Raw genomic sequence first — 18,979 nt, forward strand, 5'->3', positions numbered from 1 at the left:
TGTGGCACTTCGGGACATGGTTTAGTAGACATGGTGGTGTTGGGTCGACAGTTGGACTTGATGATCTTGGGTGGACAGTTGGACTTGATGATCTTAGAGGTCTTTTCCAACTTAAGAGTCTATGATTCCATGAAGAACCTGCCGCCGGCGCGTGGCAGCGTCCCTGAGCTACCGCTACGGAGAGCAACGTCATGCTCAGGAATCAAGTACCGCAGTAAGCGGCTTCAGAAAACCAGGCGCAAGTAAATGTTGTTTCTGTGGAGCTTCTCGTTTCCCTGGGGCTGAGTTGAGGGGTGACGCACCATTTGGCAGCGCTGGGTGAAACGCTCTGCAGGGTCCTGAACAACCGTAGCGCACTCAGATATCCCACCTGCCTTGTCCCAAGGGACATCGGACATCCCATGGGGTGGGAAGCCACACACAGCTCTACAGGTACGCTGCTGCCGTCAGTCCTCCCAGTCTGAGAGCCGCTGAGCTCCGAATAACACAGGAAACCATCCCATCCAACCCAAAAAATTAATTAAGCCGCAAGAAGAACCGCAGAGGGACTCACCATGCCCCACGGGGGTGGCATGGGCATTTGCGCCCGGCCTCAAGCTCAAATCCAATTCTCCGTTCCGTGGATGGGGAGCAGAAGCTGGCTGCCTTCGCTGGACACAAACCACGCGCCAGAAGAGTTTCCTTCGAGTCGTCCGCTCCTCAGTGCGAAACAGCTCTGCCACCCACACCGCTGCCCTGGCCCAGCCACCGAGGAGATGTCTTCAGACTTTTTGAAGGGATCAGCTTTCATCTAATGACTCATTTCTAATTACAAAGAATTGTTATTATTTTCAGAGCTCAAAATTGATTTTTCTCCAACAGTCTTTTTCTGTGCCAGTTTAAAAAAAAAAAAAAAGCACTTGGGAATTTTAAACGTGTAAAAATAACACTGAAATACACTGAACTGATTACGTGAGCTGGAAACGCTCCCCCTTGGTGCTCCCAACCATATGAAAACCCCTGTTACATTACAAAAACTGTATTAAAAACTACTTACAGGTGAAACTCTTGCTTTAAAAATTTAAATAACAAGCATCTGTTTTCACCACTTAGTGAGAGGTCAAGGTGCAAGAGGCAGCGGCCGCGGGGCTTTGCCCTCCTTGCCCGCGGATGCTCTCCAGCACCCACAGCTCCACGTATCGGCGTCCCCACGAGGAAACCACGCCGGGCAGGCGCTGGTGACGAGTTATTAGAGAAGCCCAAGCGTCTCAAGGTGTGAGATTTCAGCATCTCTCTGCCGCTGAGCCCAGCTCGGGGCTGCCCGGGGCGCTCGATGCAAGCGGTGCCCGTGGCACGAGGCAGCACCACCCGGCAGTGAGGGCAGGAGGAGGCAAAGCCGCGGCAGCAGCCAGTCTCCCCCCCCAGAGCAGTTCTGCCTCCTCTGCCACCATTCCCCGCTGTGACCCTGCCATCACGTGCTGCAGCCAAATGCCAGCGGCAGCTCTGGGAAATCCCAGCAGAGGCATCAAGGGTCACAAGTCAGGATTTGACCAGATGTCCTCGCTTGAGAGTCGCCTTACTCTTGATCGGACAGGTGCCACTGACGGCCGGGACCGGGGGATCCCCTGTGCAGCCCAGCAGCCTGTCAATGGGCTCCCTGCTGCCTTCAGCATCAATTATTGGCCATTTGCTCTGTTTCTCGTTACAGACGCAAGCTCCCTCCCCGCCCGTGTCAACTCTAAACGAGCGCGCAGCTTGTTTGCAGCATCCTCGGGTTCAGGACGCACTCAGCGCAACGCTGGTCCCAACCTTACACGGGTCCAGGTTCACGAACAAGCGGCTGTAGGTCACGGACATCAACCCTGCAGACCCAGAGGTACAACAGCAAGTGAAAATTTGACCCAGGCAGCGCACTGGAATTCGCAATCCACCGCTGGTGGTCAGCGAGAAGGGACCATCTGCGCTGACTTTCATCCCAACTCCGGTTATAAGTTACCAAAATGACAAATCAAGCTAATATTAGCAAGCGCAGCAGAGAAGTAATGACACGGATCATCCTTCCCACTCCTGCCTCCCACGCAGGAACGGGGATTTTTAAGATCGCAGGGAACACACACGCTGCACGTCTGGCAAGAGACTCGCCCTCGGTGACAAGCCGGGACTCGACGGCTGTTTAACCGCGCCCGCTCTCCGAAAGACGAGCCAAACGGCAGGATCAGCGCAAGGACGGCTTGCTAAGGCCAGCAAAGACGTGAGCTTCTCCGATACAACCCGCACGGATGTAGAGCTGCTCACGCAGCCAGGTATCTTGGTGATGGAGCGACACGGTTGCTTGTCGAATGAAAGAGGAAAGCGAGGAGCTGAGCAGCTGGTTGAACCCAGAACGGAGCGACTCCCCACACTGCCGGTTTGCAGTCTCGAACTGGAAAGGGAGACTGGCTGAAGGAAGAAACCAGACTGCACGCGTCAGCCAAGTCTTAAGCACCAGCTGCTCCCAGCCCGTGCTTTCACAGCACCCAAACCGTGGCTAAAGGGACCTGAAGAAGCCCTGGCAGAGGAATCGGCACAACTTGCCGCAGCCACGGCCACGCCTGGCAGTATGTCCTGCTGCCCCGCCAAAGAATGGGGTGAGGAGAGGTGCGGGGATACACCTACATCCAGCCAGGCTATTCCCCAGCAGCACTCAAAGCCCCGTGTCTCCTGAAAACATCTCTTAAGGCAGAAAGCATCCTGCCTGCACGGTCCCGGCCCCATCGCTGGACGGGTGGAGGGCTGGCAGCAGCCAGCGTTTGGCCAAGAGCAGCACTGCAGACCAGAACAAACCCCGGGGGCTTTTTGCTCACTCCCCAGGGTTTCCAAGTGCTGGGTCAAGCGCTCGGGAACGGGACGTGCATCGGCCACTGCTGCATCCCAGCCCATCCCCGGAGTCTGCTCCGGCCCTTACATCTTGTCTTTCCTTTTGCTGAAGGACCATCCTTCCCCCAAAAGCAGCCAGGGTGACCCAGCTACGGAAAGCCACCCAGGCGCCAGCTCGGCAGCGACCCAGGCAGAGGGCTCGAGCAGGGCCAGGGCAGAACTTCCCTGTTTCCGACGGGAACGGCAGCCGGCTGCTGCTGCAGCAGCCTGAGGCCATCCCACCTCCGCCGCAACCCCGGCAGCACCGTGTACCAGACCAGCAGCACCAGGCGCAACCGGGAAACCCCAACGCTTGCGACAGCAGCCCCTCCGACGTCCATCACAGCGGGGATCACAGCCACGGCACGAGCAGCCACCGACGGAGCCCAGACTCGCCCCCCGGGTGACGGCTGCAGGCAGCATGGTGCCACCCATCCCTCGGTCACACCGCCCGGGGCTGGCTCGCCTCGTGGTGAGAGCAGCTTCGCTTGCAGAGGATGGAAATCAGCCACCGACGACACATTTTGTTAAAACAAACCCAGGATTATTTCAAACCAGCTCGCAGGACGCAAGTTATGAAGGTAAAGGAGCCCAGGTTGCCATCCCGTTTTTTCTCAGGACACATGGACACGCCACCCTGGAGGGACAAAGGGCACAAATGATGAGGCAAGAATTTACTCTGAGTTTACACGCTTGGAGAAAAAGACAGGGGAAAAAAAACCAAAATAATCAAGAATTTACACAGGCAAATCCCTCTCCCTGCTCCGTCCAGAGCAGTCCCACACCCTAGCATGAGCAAAAAGACACTGAACCTGGGTTGGAGACAGAAGAGGGACACGGTCAGCTCGTTCCCGCAGCCCTGGAGGCAGGGAGAGGATGTGGCGAGGGGAAGGACAGGGCTGTGCCGGGAGGCAGCTGCCCAAAGCGCTCTCACCTCTGCAGGCAGCAGGACCTTCAGCTGCGGCCCCAGCCCCGAGACGAGACCTTGGGAGTCGGGGGGGGGGGACCGGGGCAGGGGCCAAAAAAAAAAAAAAATCAACATTAATGCAAACTGAAGCTCCTGCCTCTCTTCCGCAGTCACTGTTTAAAGGCACCATCGCAATCGAGCAGGGGATTGATCCCCCGGCACAACGGCGCAGAGGACCGGCACAGCCAGCGGGCAGCAGCACACTGCGCTTGCCGGGTTTCGGCACTTACGTGGCGTCGGCGCTTGAGCGGAGAGCGGCCAGCGCCGGCTCCCGGCGTGTGCTCCGGTCGCTGCCCGGCCGGCTCTTGACAGGGATCAAACCCAGAGGCGACGGCTCCTCCTTCCCTTCACACGCTCGGAGCGACACGGGGAGAGGGACCGGACGCACAGAGCAAAACTTTATCCACTGCAAACACAGGCTGGGCCCCCTCGAAGGCTGTTCCAAGCCCCGGCCAAGCAACCAAGTGCCCCTTGGCATTCTCCAAGTGAAATAATTAACCGTGAGTTAAGTGAAAATGAGTGCACAGCTTCCCATGTTTTACTGATTTTTTTTTTTTTTTTGCTTTGCAGTCTCGATGAGCAACCTTGAGAAATTCTTTTGTCACAAAAAAATAAAAATGTCTGGAAACGATGGAATCAAGTGGAAGCAACAAAAAAAAAGCCACTAAGCATTAGACAAAGGATACATTTATTTACAAACAGCTGAAAAACATGAAATGATGGAAATAACACTTGCACTTACACTCAGCAAAGACTGGCATTTGTGCAGAGGGCAGGGTGAGAGGTCAATAAGCAATGAAATGATGCAAAAACACAGATTTTAAAGAAACACAGAAGATGAGCACAGGAGAAAAATAAGTCAATAACACGATACACAGCACTTAAAAACCGGAACAAATTTGTAGTAAATACAAACATGGCAAAAGCGGAAGGCATTCTGTCACCAGTTTTCCTTGATACTTATCAATCCAGGTAGCAGCACAATCCTCACCGTAGATATTTCCCCTTCTCCCATTTTTCCTGGGTGAAGCGTTTGCTCTTCAGCTCACCGAGGGCAGAGCAGAGCTGGTCCCTGTTGCTACGATGGGCCACTACCTCATCTTACCCAACCTCCAGCTCCTACAGCCACGGTGCAGGACCCAGCAGGGACCAGGAAGGATTCTTCCTCCCTGTGTACTCGCACCAAACTCCTCTTATATCAATTTAGAAAAAAAAAAAAAAAAAGAAAAAAGAAAAGAAAAAAAAAGTCTTTTCCATCAGCGCACCCATCCCAGGTCCCCCTCGCCCAGCCCTGCCAGCTCTGCAGAGGGCAGAAGCGCCCCGAAGGGCCGGCGCGGCTCCGGGCAGCACAGCCGTGCCAGCAGACTGTCGCACGCTTGGAAATATCTGCGGGGCACAAAGACAGCATCCCTCACGCTCACGCAGAGGGCATTCTGCATGGGGGCCACAGCAGCATTAACAGATTTGTAGCCTAAACAGGAATAAAGTGGGTTATAATTTAACAGCAATGCTTGTTCTGTACTTCAAAAAAAAAAAATAATAAAAGGTTTCCCTTAAGATCACCATGAAAACAACTTTTCACTCAAAAAATTCTCTAAGTCGCAGCATCAGTGGCATCTCGCAGACCCAAAGTTTGCTGCGTTCACACTCGGCATCTCAGGTCATCGTCATCAGCTGATGTCCTCGTGCCACACATCCCATCCACCCTCCTCCGGCATCTCTCCCAACACCAGCGTGGGAGCGGAGGCTCCTGCCCATCGCTGCTCTGCTCCTGCTGCGGCAGCCGCTACCAAAATGCTCGCCCCCCCTCACTCCTCTGCACAGTCATGTTCGATGATGTCTTTGCAGAGGGTTTATTAACGCAGCCCCACCTGTAACACCGAGTACACAGCAGCCCAAAAAGCTCCAAAAAGCTGCTGCGCTGGGACCAGGCTGCAGGCTCCGTCACAGCCACGGAGCACAGCTCCCCGCACGCAGCCTGCGGCAGCCCCGACCCCTCCAGCTGTATTTTAGGAGCCCTAAAACGTGCTGCACAAGTCAGCGCCACAAGTCTGCCAGGGCATTAAAGCACAGGGTGACTGCTCGGAAAGGAAAGCACCGGGCTCCCCGCTTCCTCGGGTAGCAGCACGCACCTACGGGGCCGGTGGGGACGTACCTGTGCTGTCCCGAAGGTGTAAGAGCATGTCCCGCAGAGCGGTAGAGAGCACCGTGAGCTGGGACATCATTTTCTATCCTACTTCTGAACCCAGCTTGGACACAGGGTTCAGAAGGGAGACCTGATCGCTCTCTACAGCTCCCTGAACAGAGGCTGTAGCCAGGTGGGGGTAATCTCTTCTCCCAAGTAACAAGCGATAGGACAAGAGGAAACGGCCTCAAGTTGTGCCAGGGGAGCTTTAGGGTCAATATTAGGAAAAATGTCTTCACCCAAAGGGTTGTCCAGCACCAGAACAGGCTGCCCAGGGCAGTGGTGGAGTCCCCATCCCTGGAGGGATTTAAAAGCCGTGCAGTGGGGTGCTTGGGGACAGGGGTTAGTGGTGGGCTCGAAGTGCTGGGGTAATGGTTGGACTTGATGATCTTAAAGGGCTTTTCCAACCAAAATGATTCTGTGATTCTATTCTACACCGCATATTTGCAAGACTAACGCATCCTGCTTCCCCAATACGGCTCCACACCGAATTGTGGCGGGTTTTAAATTATAAGATCACCTCGGAGCATTTTTCCAGCCTTCCCCTTGCCTTGAGCTGCCGCCGTTGCGCGATAAAACCACGCCAGCGATGAGCGAGCAGCCACGCAGCACGTGCGGCAGCAGCGCAGCTCCTTCGCTTGCTCCAGAGGACGAGGCTGCAGCAGCGGAGATGGCCTATATATACTGCAGTCATCTGCTGAGCTCCCTGCCGTAACGTTTAATTTGTGGGGTTATGTAAGTACCATTTTCTGTGTTCCTTCGCTATAAATGGGTATCGTGGATTACATCTGCAACAGAATAATATATAACATAGTATTTATTGCACGTGGGAAAGAAGGGAAGGATCAGCACCAAGTCGAGGCGGTAAGAATATTTCTTGGGTAACTCTATCCCAACATGGAAGTGAAGTGGAAAAGAGTCACAGAACAATTAAACACACATTAGAAACAAACAAAAAAAAACATGCAGGGGGGTGTTCCTGGCTTGTGAAATACAGGAAAGTCCTAAAGATTCCTCTCGTCCTCCTCACGTTTGCATTGCCAGGCAGCAGCCCGAGGAAGGGAGCGGCTGGAGGCTGTGCAGGTCTCGGACTCTTTACAGCCACTTCCTGTCCATCCACCAGGATCTCACCAGCTGCAGATATCCCAACAACCCGATTCAGACAGTTCGCCCCCCCCCCCCGGGCCTCCCATCCCAAGGCCTGCACGCTCCCAGGCTGATCAGACACGCTCTAAAAGCGACAAAAACGGGACATCACTTTTTGTTTTTCCTTCTCGACGCTTGAATTTCCTAGAACATGCCAGATACGCGTTCGGATCACTTTAACCACCTGTATTTAAAAAGAAGTCAACGTTCCCTAATCCTTCACGTCGAGAGCAATTGCCAACAGTCCCATCGCCTACAAACCCCCGAGCACTGAGCCGCAGCAGACACGGAGGACCACGGCCATCTTCTGCGCATCCCGGCCCCGAGGCTCTTCCCTCGCCTCGCAGAGCCCTTCCGTTCCTCGCCCAGGAGCCTCGTCCCACCCCACCGCGTGACGGCAAGGGATGGATCTTGCCCCACAGTTACAACGTGCCTGTGGCAAGGCAAAGGGTTGTGAAACGAGGAAGGGAGTCGCAGGAGACTGTGCCTGTGCCCTGCGCCATCCCACCGGGATGCGGCTTTGCCGGCGAAGCCCACGGGTGCAACACCAGCCAGGTGACAGAGGGGGCTGGAGAAGCGAGGATTGCCTGCACGGTCTCTCCCCCAGGGTCAGGTAGCAAAGGCAAAAGGTGAGGAGAGCAAAAGCAGCAGCCCGGACAGCAGAGGGGACAGGAGAGGTTCACCAAACCCACATGAGATCGGTATCAAGCCTTGCGATTCCATCAGCGACATGACAGCTAGCGCAGGGCTGCCCCCAAGAAAGGGCTGAAACAGCCAGTGGGATTACAGTCTTTGTCTGGATACCCCTAGAAAGATCCAAAGGACCAACAGCGACTTTTCAGAGCCTGTAAACATATAAATACATACGGAAAAACCCAAAGACCAAGTACCACTACAAAGCCCCCAAAGAAATCCCCCTTGCTGCCTTTGAAAGAGGGGGAACCAGCTGAAACTCTCCCAAGTTTGAAAAACTCCCTTTGACGCAGCAATAAACCCCTCCAGCGGTGCGAACGAGCAGCAGAAGGCACCGAAAGGAGACGGGAATCATTAGGAGTGGGAAATCCAAGCACACGGCTCCATCTCAGCAGCACTGTCAGTTGTATTTCCCTGGTACAGTTAACAGCAGCCGGTTATCCTGGGAAAAGCCAGACCCCGAGGATCAGAGAACGAGAAGAGCACGGTAACCGAGCGCTGGCAGCCTCTCGGGGCACGAGCCCTACGAACAGGGGGGGAAACGGCTCATAACAGCATGAAAAAACATCACAAGGAGGACGGGAAGAGGGAGCGCTTTTGTAAAAAGAGCTGGAAATAGCAAGGACTGTTACGGCAAGCCATGCGCTGGCGTCGAGGGCGCACGGATAACAATGACGGGGATTGTCCGGTCCTGCCACAGAAGCACAAGCCGAGGCCACCTGGCCAGGAGCTCGCTGCGAGGAAAGGGGGGAAGCAACAACGGGATAATTCAGGGAGCGGGGCAGGGAAGGTTGCAGATGCTTTGCACTATCACATTCCCAAGGCCAAATGTCTTTTGCAAACAAACCTCTTACTTGGAAAGAGGGAGAAAAAAACCCCAACCAGCCAGAATACATCAAGCAACAAAACTGACATTATCACTAGAGCAGTTAAAGGGAAAGCTGAGGAATAACTAATTACAGATCCTGTTTAATACCACTACAAAATACTTATGCTGCGGCAGAAACTCATCCCGGGAGCCGGAGCAGAAGGCGCCACCAGCACTAACAACCCTCCCCCTTCCCCCTTTGCACCGCTCCACGCTCCCGCTCTCCTACAGCCTGCAAACGAGGGGCTGCAAAGCTGAATTTAATCACTCCCTGTTTGCTAAGAACAGCCAGTTACGGCAGTAAGAGTAAGCAGACAAGCCCCGTTATCCCAAATCCCAGACCCACACCACACGCAGCCAGGCCGGGGTGTTGCTCTCAAAGTGAATCCTCCCCCAGGTGACACAACCCCAAGAGGCTGAAAACGCCTGGTGAAGCCCGACGGACACAACCGAGGGATTTGGGGGAGCGATGCTCCAGCCCCAGCCCAGGACGGTCACCCCGAGCATGCAGGCAGCTTCGTCTGTAAGGAGGATTTAGGAAACAGGCCAAGGGGCCCGGGCACACGCAGCAGTTTGGCTGGGCAGAGCTGCTTAAGGACCTCCTGGGCTGCGTTTTGTATAAAGCTACAGCTCGTACCCGTGAGAGGAAATTGTGCCCGAATCTGTTCGATCTCTCTGGGTTTTCTGGCTTCCCGCAGCAAGTGCCACCATTTAATTTTGTGTTGTACAAAATATTAATTATTCCTACTTCATTTAAACCTATGACCTGATAATTTCCTCCTTGTTCTTGTTACAAGTAATTGTCCCCATCTTTTCCTGCAGCATTTACTATCTTCCTTCAGCTGCCATTCTTCCAGACGGCAGATTTACTTTCCGTCATCCACCTTCCCTCGGTGGAGGAGGTTTTATTTGTCAGGTTAATCTTGTGCCTGTTTTGGTTTTTGGGGTTTGTTCGTCTTTGTTTTTTTTTAAGTTCTGCTGAAAACTTTGTGAGCTGGTGTGATGAGGGCCAGGGCTCTCCAAGAAGCATCACAGCTACACACGGAGCAAACCTACGGTTTCTCTTTTGCTCCTTTCTTCGTGATTCCCAGCTTTGTTTCTGCACTGACATCTCGAGCCCCAACGTCTCTCGAGCCCCAACGTCTCTCGAGCCCCAACGTCGGCACGAGGCACCAGATGCCTTTGGGGAAGGACAGGCAGGTGAGTTGGTCTCGGCACAGATGCAAGCGCTGACCTACCCAGTTAACTCCTGGGTTTTTTAGTACCACGAACACCAAAAACGCCTTCAGTCAGCCTGAAATCTGCACTGGTTCAGGGATTTCATGCTCCCTCCTCCCAGGAACCCCGAGCAGGGGGTGAGAAGAAGTCACCGGCTCCCTCACCTCTTTCATCAATCAGCAAGCAGCCCAAGTTCATTTTGGGGAGTTTTCCAACGCAATACCTAGTGTGTAAAATAACAGTGACAGATTTCTACCCTCCCCTTGCAGGCTTTTCCAAAGATCCCTCATCACAGAGCCAAAAAAATAATTCTCATCCATTCACCATTCATATAATTAATTCCTGTAGTTCATGATACTGCCCTAAAAAAAAGGATATTTTTACTGCCATAAAAAAGGTATATTAACCACAGTCATCAAATACTTTTAAGTTCACATCCTCCAAGCCAGGCCCGCAGAGAGAAGAGTGAGCACAAGGAGCAGATAAAAGCATTTCTGTGCCGCTGCTCTACAAAGCTGAAGTGGTCGAGAGGCCGATGCACGAGCTGACAAAAATCCAACGGGCGATGCAGGTACAACACGGTGAGTGGAGAAGGCTGGAATTATTCAAAAGCTTACAGGAACGCAAACAGAGGGCGATCACAGACATCTGATTTTCAGGACAGACAGACGGCATGGGGCCACACCAAGCACCGATGCAAGCGTAGCCCACACCTGCTCTTTCCACGGGTGACGGAGCTGGGTACCGCGTGGGCAAATCGAGTTTACTATGACTTCACCAACGCTTTATAAAGCCAACTAGAAAGAGGAGTGTCAGATTTGGCTGAGCAGAGGTTAGAGGTTCTGTCCTAACGTTACGCTATACATTTATTTTAAAGGAATTAAACTCCACATGGCATTTGAGGAAAGAGGTAAGACAGCAACTCAGCTGTCCTCTCGCTTTCTGCCGCTACTCCACCCAGTATCACCGGCCAGGTTGCTCATTAGTGAAGTGGGATGAGGACCCTGACATCTATCAGGACTTACTCGCGTCCCAGGCACGCAGCGGGTAGAGGAGAAACCAGAGCTGCTTCGGTTACGCACAAGAGGGAACAGCAAAGTCTCCCACCTCGTACTTGGTTTGGGTAGAGGTTATGGTGTTTCTTAAAAATAGAAATGAAAATCAGTCCTGTGAAAATGGCACCTCTCAGTGCACAGCCGGAGCTAGGCAGCAGTCAAAGTAAAAACACTTTCCTATCTGTTTACTTTGAGAGAATTACTGGGGGAAAAGAGTCTTCTCATCCACCACAAAACAGTCCCCCAGCAGTAAAGATATTTGGAGTTAACCCAATTTGCCAGTCCCACACCCCATCAGCTCCCAAAGAGCAGGAAGGCAGTGAGGGACCACCGAGTTCTGCAGAAACACGAACGGCTGGAGAACCCCAGCTGCCACTCCAGCATGTTTCAGTCTCTGTAGTGACTCAAGAGCAGCTCATCCTGAAAACATTTCCAAAAAGAGGTCAAGCTTTTTTTAAATTCATTCATTCCACACTAACACGTTGCTCCTTTTTGGATGCAAGGAGAGAAGGACTCCAAAGGACCTCAGAGCACCAGAAGCAAGGACATCCCCTTCCCTCTCCTGGGTGCTCCTCACCACATCAAGAGATCTGCTGAAAACCACACAGAGCCAAAAAGCCGCTCCGCACGAGCCTGCCCAGCGCTCAGCAGCTGGAGACAGCCCAGAAGCGGCTGACTTGAACCCAGCCATCCCCTCCCCAGACGTGCCACCTCCACCAGAGCCCCCCGTCCCCCAGCGGGGAACGTCGAGGACGGGCTCCTGCCGCATCCCCCCCGCGGCCGGCAGGGCAGCAGGCAGGCCCGGCAGTGGAGATCGCCGTAAGGATGCTCCTCATGTCCTTCCTCAAACGGGCGGGCAGCGCGAGACACAAACCTGCTGCTCTGCCTTCCTCACCTGCCCCGAGCCATCCATGTTTCCTCCTCGTCGGCACAAATCCATCCGGCTGCTCGCCACCCTTCGCGCCTGCTGGCCGAGACAGGCCCAAAGCATCAACGTGGGCTCTGCAGAGCCACCCTGGGAAACACACGGGTTTTGGGGATCGCTCAGGGTGAGAGGAATCAACTCGGAAGACTCCTCACGCGAGCAGACGTGAAGGACCTAGAGACTTCAGGAAATCCAGAGCTTCATCCCTCCGCTTCCAAACACCCACTCTGCACAACGCCCGGCACTCACAGGGACAACACGCTAGGAATTTTATTTAGACAGAAGCAAAACAGTCAAACCTAATGCACATTCATTCTTTACCCTAATTAAAAGATTACCAGACAAAACACCATCAGCCAGGTGAACGCTAAAGTGTCCTCAGCTGTAACTCCACAGCACAAGGATTCAGCGCCCAGTTACAGCATGTGTTATCCCCTCGGACCAGATCAGAAAAGCCTGGAAAAACAAAGAGTTCGGTTTGGTTTTTATGTCCCAGCAGCTCCCTGGCCTGGATCACAGCATCGCCTCACAAACAGCTGAGTCAGCACAACTGCGAGGCAGTGCAGGAACGAGCATCCGCACCCAAAATCAGCGCTGCTGCCACACTGTCCTTCCCCTGAAGCTACGGGCTGAGCTTGCTGGAGTTCAGAAGTCAGCATGCCCAGAGCCTTAAGGCAGGAAGTCTCTGCGTTTGCTATTTTTATGTAAAGACACGACCCAAAATAACTGCACATGACTCCGGAGGCAGCATCCTGACACCTGACTGCCTGCGCTGCTCCACGCCTGCCCTCGCATCGCCCACAGCCGGAGAGATGAAGGTAAAGGCACGTACCGACCTCTCCTGCACACGAGATCCTTCTTCAAACGCCTACCCAGCTAAAGGACGCGCTTCCCGCTACGGGATAAGTGATGCTCACAGGACCGCCAGCCGTCACACCCAGCGGTGAGCTCACTACAGCCGTGACCTGGCACAGTGTCACGCTCTGCCAGGCCGAACGAGCGCGCCTAGAAACTTCCACCTTCTCCTTCGGCTGTATTCTCCATCGCCATTTACATACACGCCAGAGCTGCAATATTAAGGGACAGAGGGTTCACAACACTTCATGTAATTAAATCCATAGACTCTAGCACCGCAGAACACAGCGTACTTAAGCCTTTACGGGAAGGGGTAAGTGGCTCATGCACAAATCAACTTCTGTTTGACCCTGCAGGACGGCTAATTATACAAAAGTCAGACCACATTAGGCCAGGACTGGGGGTTTATTCTCCTGCAAGTCAAACCATTGGCACTCTGGCATTCCTCCGCTCCCTAAAGCATTACGCCCCTGGCAGCCAGTGTCCCAAACAACTGTTCTGCTGATACACAGACAAAAACATTAACGCACTGCCTTCCAAAAACGTGGTTACACTAATTTGATGTTGACTGTGTGTTTTGGTAAGCCAGCAGCGTCCACACAGCCTCGACCGCCGCTCAGTCGGAGAGCTGCGCCCCGCAGCATTTCCCCTGGGGAAGCGAGAGGGTTTTTTCCTTCGACGCACAGAACCAACCGCAGCGTGCCTTGGCGGTGACTCTGAACACTAAGCTTCACGAACGCTTCATCTAGGGGTGCGTATTCTCTGCACAGAGCAGCATCTGTGGGTGTCCCAAAGCCCAAGCCTGGACCGGGACAGCGAGATGCTACGTACGCGCTGCACCAAAGCAGCCCCAGGCTGTGCAACAAACACCTTGCCCACGCGCTTTCCCTGGTGTCACCCTCACACACCCCCTTTCTAAAATATATTCAGGGCAATGTACGAAGCTAGGTTTTAATTTTAAGCAGAGCATTACAAAAATCAAGTGTTCTCTTGTATAAGGTCTGATTTCCAGCATTCAGGATAAGATGTGAGAGCAGGTTTATTACAGGACAGAGGAGACAACCAGCTTTTAATACACTTGTGGGTTTTGCTTTCTGCAACTTGAAGCCGTGCTTGCTTGTGGAAGAAAACCAAATGTTACTCCCAGAAGAACTATGAACATCCAAATGTTGCTAAAATACTTTGTTAAATACCTAAGGGATCCATTACACAACGGAGCAGTCGACGCGCTGGGGAGGAGCTGCGTAACAGGCACGGAGCTCTGACAGCTTTACGTAATGCAGCTGTCCCACACGAACGCTGATAAATAGCCCAGCACAGCACAGCGTGTGGGGACAGAGAAGGGGAAATGGAGCGAGAGCTCAGCCAAACGTACGTGGCATTCATCTACCCAACTCTCCTAAGCTCCGGGTGAACAGAAGGGCACGGCGCCGGCACTGCGTGGTGACCCGGCAACGCCTGGAGTGCCACTCACCGCTGCACTCGCTGCCTCGTACAGCAGCCCCCGTCCACACCGACCAACCCGAAGTCTCCAGGAGAGAGGCACATACGTCCTCCCTTCCAGAAGCAGCACTGTTAGTTCATTTTTACTGGCTCTCTACCTTTTGCAGTCATTACCAGGGGCTTTAAAGACCCGCTCGATGCTGCACAACCAGTCGAGATCACATTTGCTGCGCATGGTATTGTTTAAAACCCTTTGTGTCTCTGTGAAACCACCGGCCATTTTTAATTGGGTATGAAACAGTATCTGCCAGTGTTTCTGTGCAATTTAGCAAGCACAGAAGAGCTGGTTTACAAGGAGGTTTTAAAAAGGATCCAGTTGCACGTTCGCACGCTCACTGTACCTGACTGGTTGTTCCTCATGCGGATGGCTTTCGCTTTGGCCAGCTCCAGGGCCGTGACCCAGCGTTGCCTCTCCACTTCCGAGTTCGCCTTTAAGTGGTACGTCCTTCCCCCGTTGGAGAGCACGATGTTACAAGAGTCCTCCGTGTCGATATGAGCCGTGGACAGGTTGATGGTCCCGCGACACGTGTGAGCCATTTCTGCCTGCGTCCTGCACAGGAACAGAGGGACAGGGAAGCGTCAGTCCCCCCCGCACCCAGCCTGTCCCCAGAACACCACCGATGCACCCTCCCGCGCAGCAGAGACCCACGGAAACCCCGTCACAGCCACCAAAGCTAGACAAGCTCCTCAAACAGCGAAATAAAGACAGGGCTGCAGCATTCGGATCAAGCTTGTTCCCTTGTACGAACATCACCCCCAGCACCGAGGCCGCTAGTTTCACATCCTGCCGTGCCGATTGCTTCTGGTTGCCCTAAAATTACCAGCCGCACACCTCTGACCTTTCTCGTGCCATTTGCATTGCTGCTTTTCTCCCTACGATCCCACCTCCAGCACCTAGTATTTTGTGGCTCTCTGTATCCTCTCCCTTCAATCACTGTCTTTTGTCTCAGCACAATAAGATCTTCCATGCAAAGATCTCCATTTGTAAAGCAAATGAAAGCAGCTCAATTCCGCTCCAGCTATTAAAACACCTTTATTACCAGTAAAATTGCTTCCCTGTTTCACTAGGTTCACGCGGAGGAGCAGGAGGCTGTCCTGGGGCTGACCTCTCACAGAACCAACTCTCCTTCCACCGCAGCTGGGCACACCAGGGAGAACCCCCCCTGCAGCAGCCCTAACCCACGGCCGCCCCACTGCCGACAGCCGCATCCCCGACTTCACGCCGCTGGGACAAGGCACAGCAGGATGGTTCAAAGCGACAACCCCTCCAGCATCCCCCACAGCTGCTGCTCTCCCTATCACAGAAGTACTTCCACATCTTCAGATGTTCTTAGCTCTCCATGAGCTATCAGATTTATCAAAGTTGAAATAATCACCTAATTTTTATATTTGTTAGTTTTCCTCTTTCCCGGGAGGGCAGCTGGTCCCACGCTGCCTGCTTGCCACGGCCGAGAGCTGCTTTGCCTTTTCGGAGCACGCAAGCTGTGGAAGAGCCACGCAGAAACCAACAGCCACTTCGACTGAACATAGTGTTTTCAGAAGCAACTAAAGTCAATTTTTAATTTTTTTTTTTTTTAAAGTCACAAAGACTACATTTTTAAAGGTGCAACGACAAATGCCTGAGTGGTTCCAGAACACCCACCGCTGCCCTGCAGCTGCCTGAAATGGCCCTACGAGCACTGAGCCAGCCAGCCCTCAAGGCTTCCGCCAGCCCAGCCAGAGCGGCACAGCCTCTCCCTCCGACCCTGATCCCCCTCTGCACACAGAATCCTCCCCATCTTCGTTCACCTTCACATTTTATCAGGGTGTTCCCAGTTACTCCTTTTTCCCCACCACTACCAGCCTCCCCCCATCCCAACAGCAGCCCCCCGACACCCTGCTGCACAGCTCCCTCCGACTCTCAGGTCACTAACGGCACCTCCATAAATGCACCGACATCCCAAAGCCATCACTGGCCACAGCTTCTCCACAATTTTAAAATCAAATCACCTTTTTAATGTCAGGAGGTGAACAAGCCATCGGTCACTGAGCACTGGAAGCTTTCACAAAGACACGCACAACGCCAGCTCGGCAAGTACAAGACCATTCTCACAAGAGCCGGGAGCACCTCCCCTCATTCCCAAAAGGTTCACGGCACTTTGCACGTTGCTTCCTCAGCCCATCACGTCACACGGGCACGGCGAATCTCTGATTATCAACGTGGTCCGTACACAGCATCTGCAAAAGCCACCGCGGGCTGGTGATGGGCTTCTGAAACCTTCTAGCCGTGCTCCACGTGCTGATGGAGCGGGAGAGCAAGACCTTGGCATCATCAGGCAGGAGTCTCTAGGTCTCTTAAAGGAAATTTTACAGGCATAGCCGAGAGGTGTTTTCGGAAAGATGTGTTCATTATGGGATGGAGATATGGCCCCTACCGGGGAGAACAGGCAGCAACCCAGAGAAACACTCACTGCCAACCTTACTGCTGGGCTTGTGTGTTACGCAGAAGGAAGCCATTCTGGCTGAACATGAACCCAAATCCCCAACCCTGCAGCCCTTCCTACAGCATAGGATCATAGGATGGTTTGGGACCTCCCAGCCCATCCAGTGCCACCCCTGCCATGGGCAGGGACACCCTCCACTAGCCCAGCTTGCCCAAAGCCCCATCCAACCTGGCCTTCAACACTGCCAGGGAGCCAGGGGCAGCCACAGCTTCTCTGGGCAACCTGTGCCAGGGCCTCAGCACCCTCACAGGGAAGGATTTCTGCCTCACATCTCATCTCCATCTCCCCTCCTTCAGCTTCAGGCCATTCCCCTTGGCCTGGCACTCCCTGCCCTTGGCACCAGCCCCTCTCCAGCTTTCCTGGAGCCCCTGCAGGGACTGGAAGGGGCTCTAAGGTCTCCCCGCAGCCTTCTCTTCTCCAGGCTGAACAACCCCAACTCTCTCAGCCTGTCTCCAGAGCAGAGGTGCTCCAACCCTCGAATCTTCTTCGTGGCCTCCTCTGGCCTCGCTCCAACAGCTCCATGTCCTTCTTGTGCTGGGGACCCCCGAGCTGGATGCAGTACTGCAGGGACGTCTCACCAGAGCAGAGTGACATCCCGAGGGCTCCTCGCCCGCTCAGCCCCAACACTGTTTTGCAGAACAGATTTAACCCGAGGTCACCCGCCAGCCCAGCGTGCAGGCACAGAAGCCATGCAGAACCGAAAGCCTCGTGGTACCTCCCAAGGACTTGTGGTTTGTGTCTCACGGCACCACGGGTTAAGTTCAACCCCAGCGTACACCGTGGTTATGCTTGCTTGCAGGGGGAAAGAAGTGGCTCCAAATGAAATCAAGCACTGATTTTCATTTCCAAAGTCATCCTCCTCGTGATGCAGCAGTACGGACGTGTTCCCAGGAGGGATTACCTCCCACCTTGAGAGAACTGCTAAAATCATCTTCTCTTCTACACAAAACAAAGGTCTCCAAGGTGACTTCACTAAATCAATTTAAGTCATATTAAACAGCCTTGCTCTCCCACCCAAGAAAACTGTTTTGCTACAGGTTTTTGTTCTTTAAGCTACCTTCCCGTGCCAATCTGCATGGGAAATCAATTCCTATCAATCAGCACCCACACACGAGGCAGGCACCTGACCCAGCCCTGAGCCAACAAGCAAGCAATCTCCTCTGTCCGCATGCAAGGAAAAAAAAAAAAAAAAAACCACAAAGAGGTGCCCTTCAGAAGCACTCGTGGTCCGATGGATCTGCTTATTCACCGCTATCAGCTCAACTATTGCATAACGTGATCCAGGCAGATTTCCTGATTCTCGACTTTCTGCAATAATCTGAGCGCTGCACATATGGGAGAGCACGTGGGCAGGCTGCAAAAGAACTGAAGGGAGGTTAAATGTGGACATAGAGCACGCAGAGGTGGTTGCTGCTGAATATCTGGGATTTTTTTGCTGCTCCCTCACAAAGCTAATCAATGGGATTTGCCTTCAGAGATACAAAATTACAGCTGTGCACGGGAGAGACGGAAGAGGACTGCCTTGCATATAGCCCTCGCCAACAAACAGCGAGAGGGGCTACGCAACACTAGAAAAAAAAATTTATAGAGAATATCTGCAGGTGTTAAAAAGCAGGGAGAGTCAGCCTTGCAGCAAGAACGGTGCTGCTCCTAGACACACCGAGGACATCAGAGAGAAGATTTCTTACCCTAAAAGCACAAATGCACTTTATTATGAAGCCAGCTATCCCTATTCCAGCTGGCAAACCTGCTCTGGATGCACGGGTCCCAATTCCTGAACGGATTTTGTCAGAGCTATCGGAAGATGCTGCTCTGAATGCAGCACTATTCGCTTCTGCTATTTCTACAGCATGTAGGACACCGTAATAGAAATTTCCGACTGGCATCACTACTCAGGCACCCTACCCACAAGCACAGCAGAGCTCTTATATCACAGCAATTTGCAGAATACCAGATTTTGCAAAAACCTTCAAAGATCTTCTTGGTGTTAAAATATTATTTGCAGCATTTCTCTTTTTTTTTTTTTTTTTTTTTTTTTTGACTGGAAAAGCTGCTTTGGCTCCTTTAATGCCTCAAATCTAAACACACAGAGCTTGACAAGACAGCTTAGCGGTATCAGTTACTTAAAGAGGCCTTCAGTATTTAACTCCTGGAGTCTAAATTTTAGCTGCTCATATTCTGCAGCCTGGCAGATCAGCCACATGCCG

At 53.1% G+C, this 18,979-nt stretch overlaps 1 protein-coding gene across 4 annotated transcripts in view; it reads right to left on the bottom strand.

Annotated features, from left to right (window-relative positions):
• OSBP2 (oxysterol binding protein 2) overlaps nucleotides 1-18,979 on the bottom strand; it is a 121,912-nt gene that overhangs the window by 78,812 nt on the left and 24,121 nt on the right. For all 4 annotated transcript variants that reach the window (XM_054844399.1, XM_054844398.1, XM_054844396.1 and 1 more), the window contains one exon: nucleotides 14,631-14,839. In XM_054844399.1, coding sequence (XP_054700374.1) covers nucleotides 14,631-14,839 — 209 coding nt within the window. The remainder of the gene's footprint in view (nucleotides 1-14,630; nucleotides 14,840-18,979) is intronic.

Source organism: Grus americana, chromosome 16 (assembly GCF_028858705.1).
Source record: "Grus americana isolate bGruAme1 chromosome 16, bGruAme1.mat, whole genome shotgun sequence".
Lineage (NCBI taxonomy): Eukaryota > Metazoa > Chordata > Aves > Gruiformes > Gruidae > Grus > Grus americana.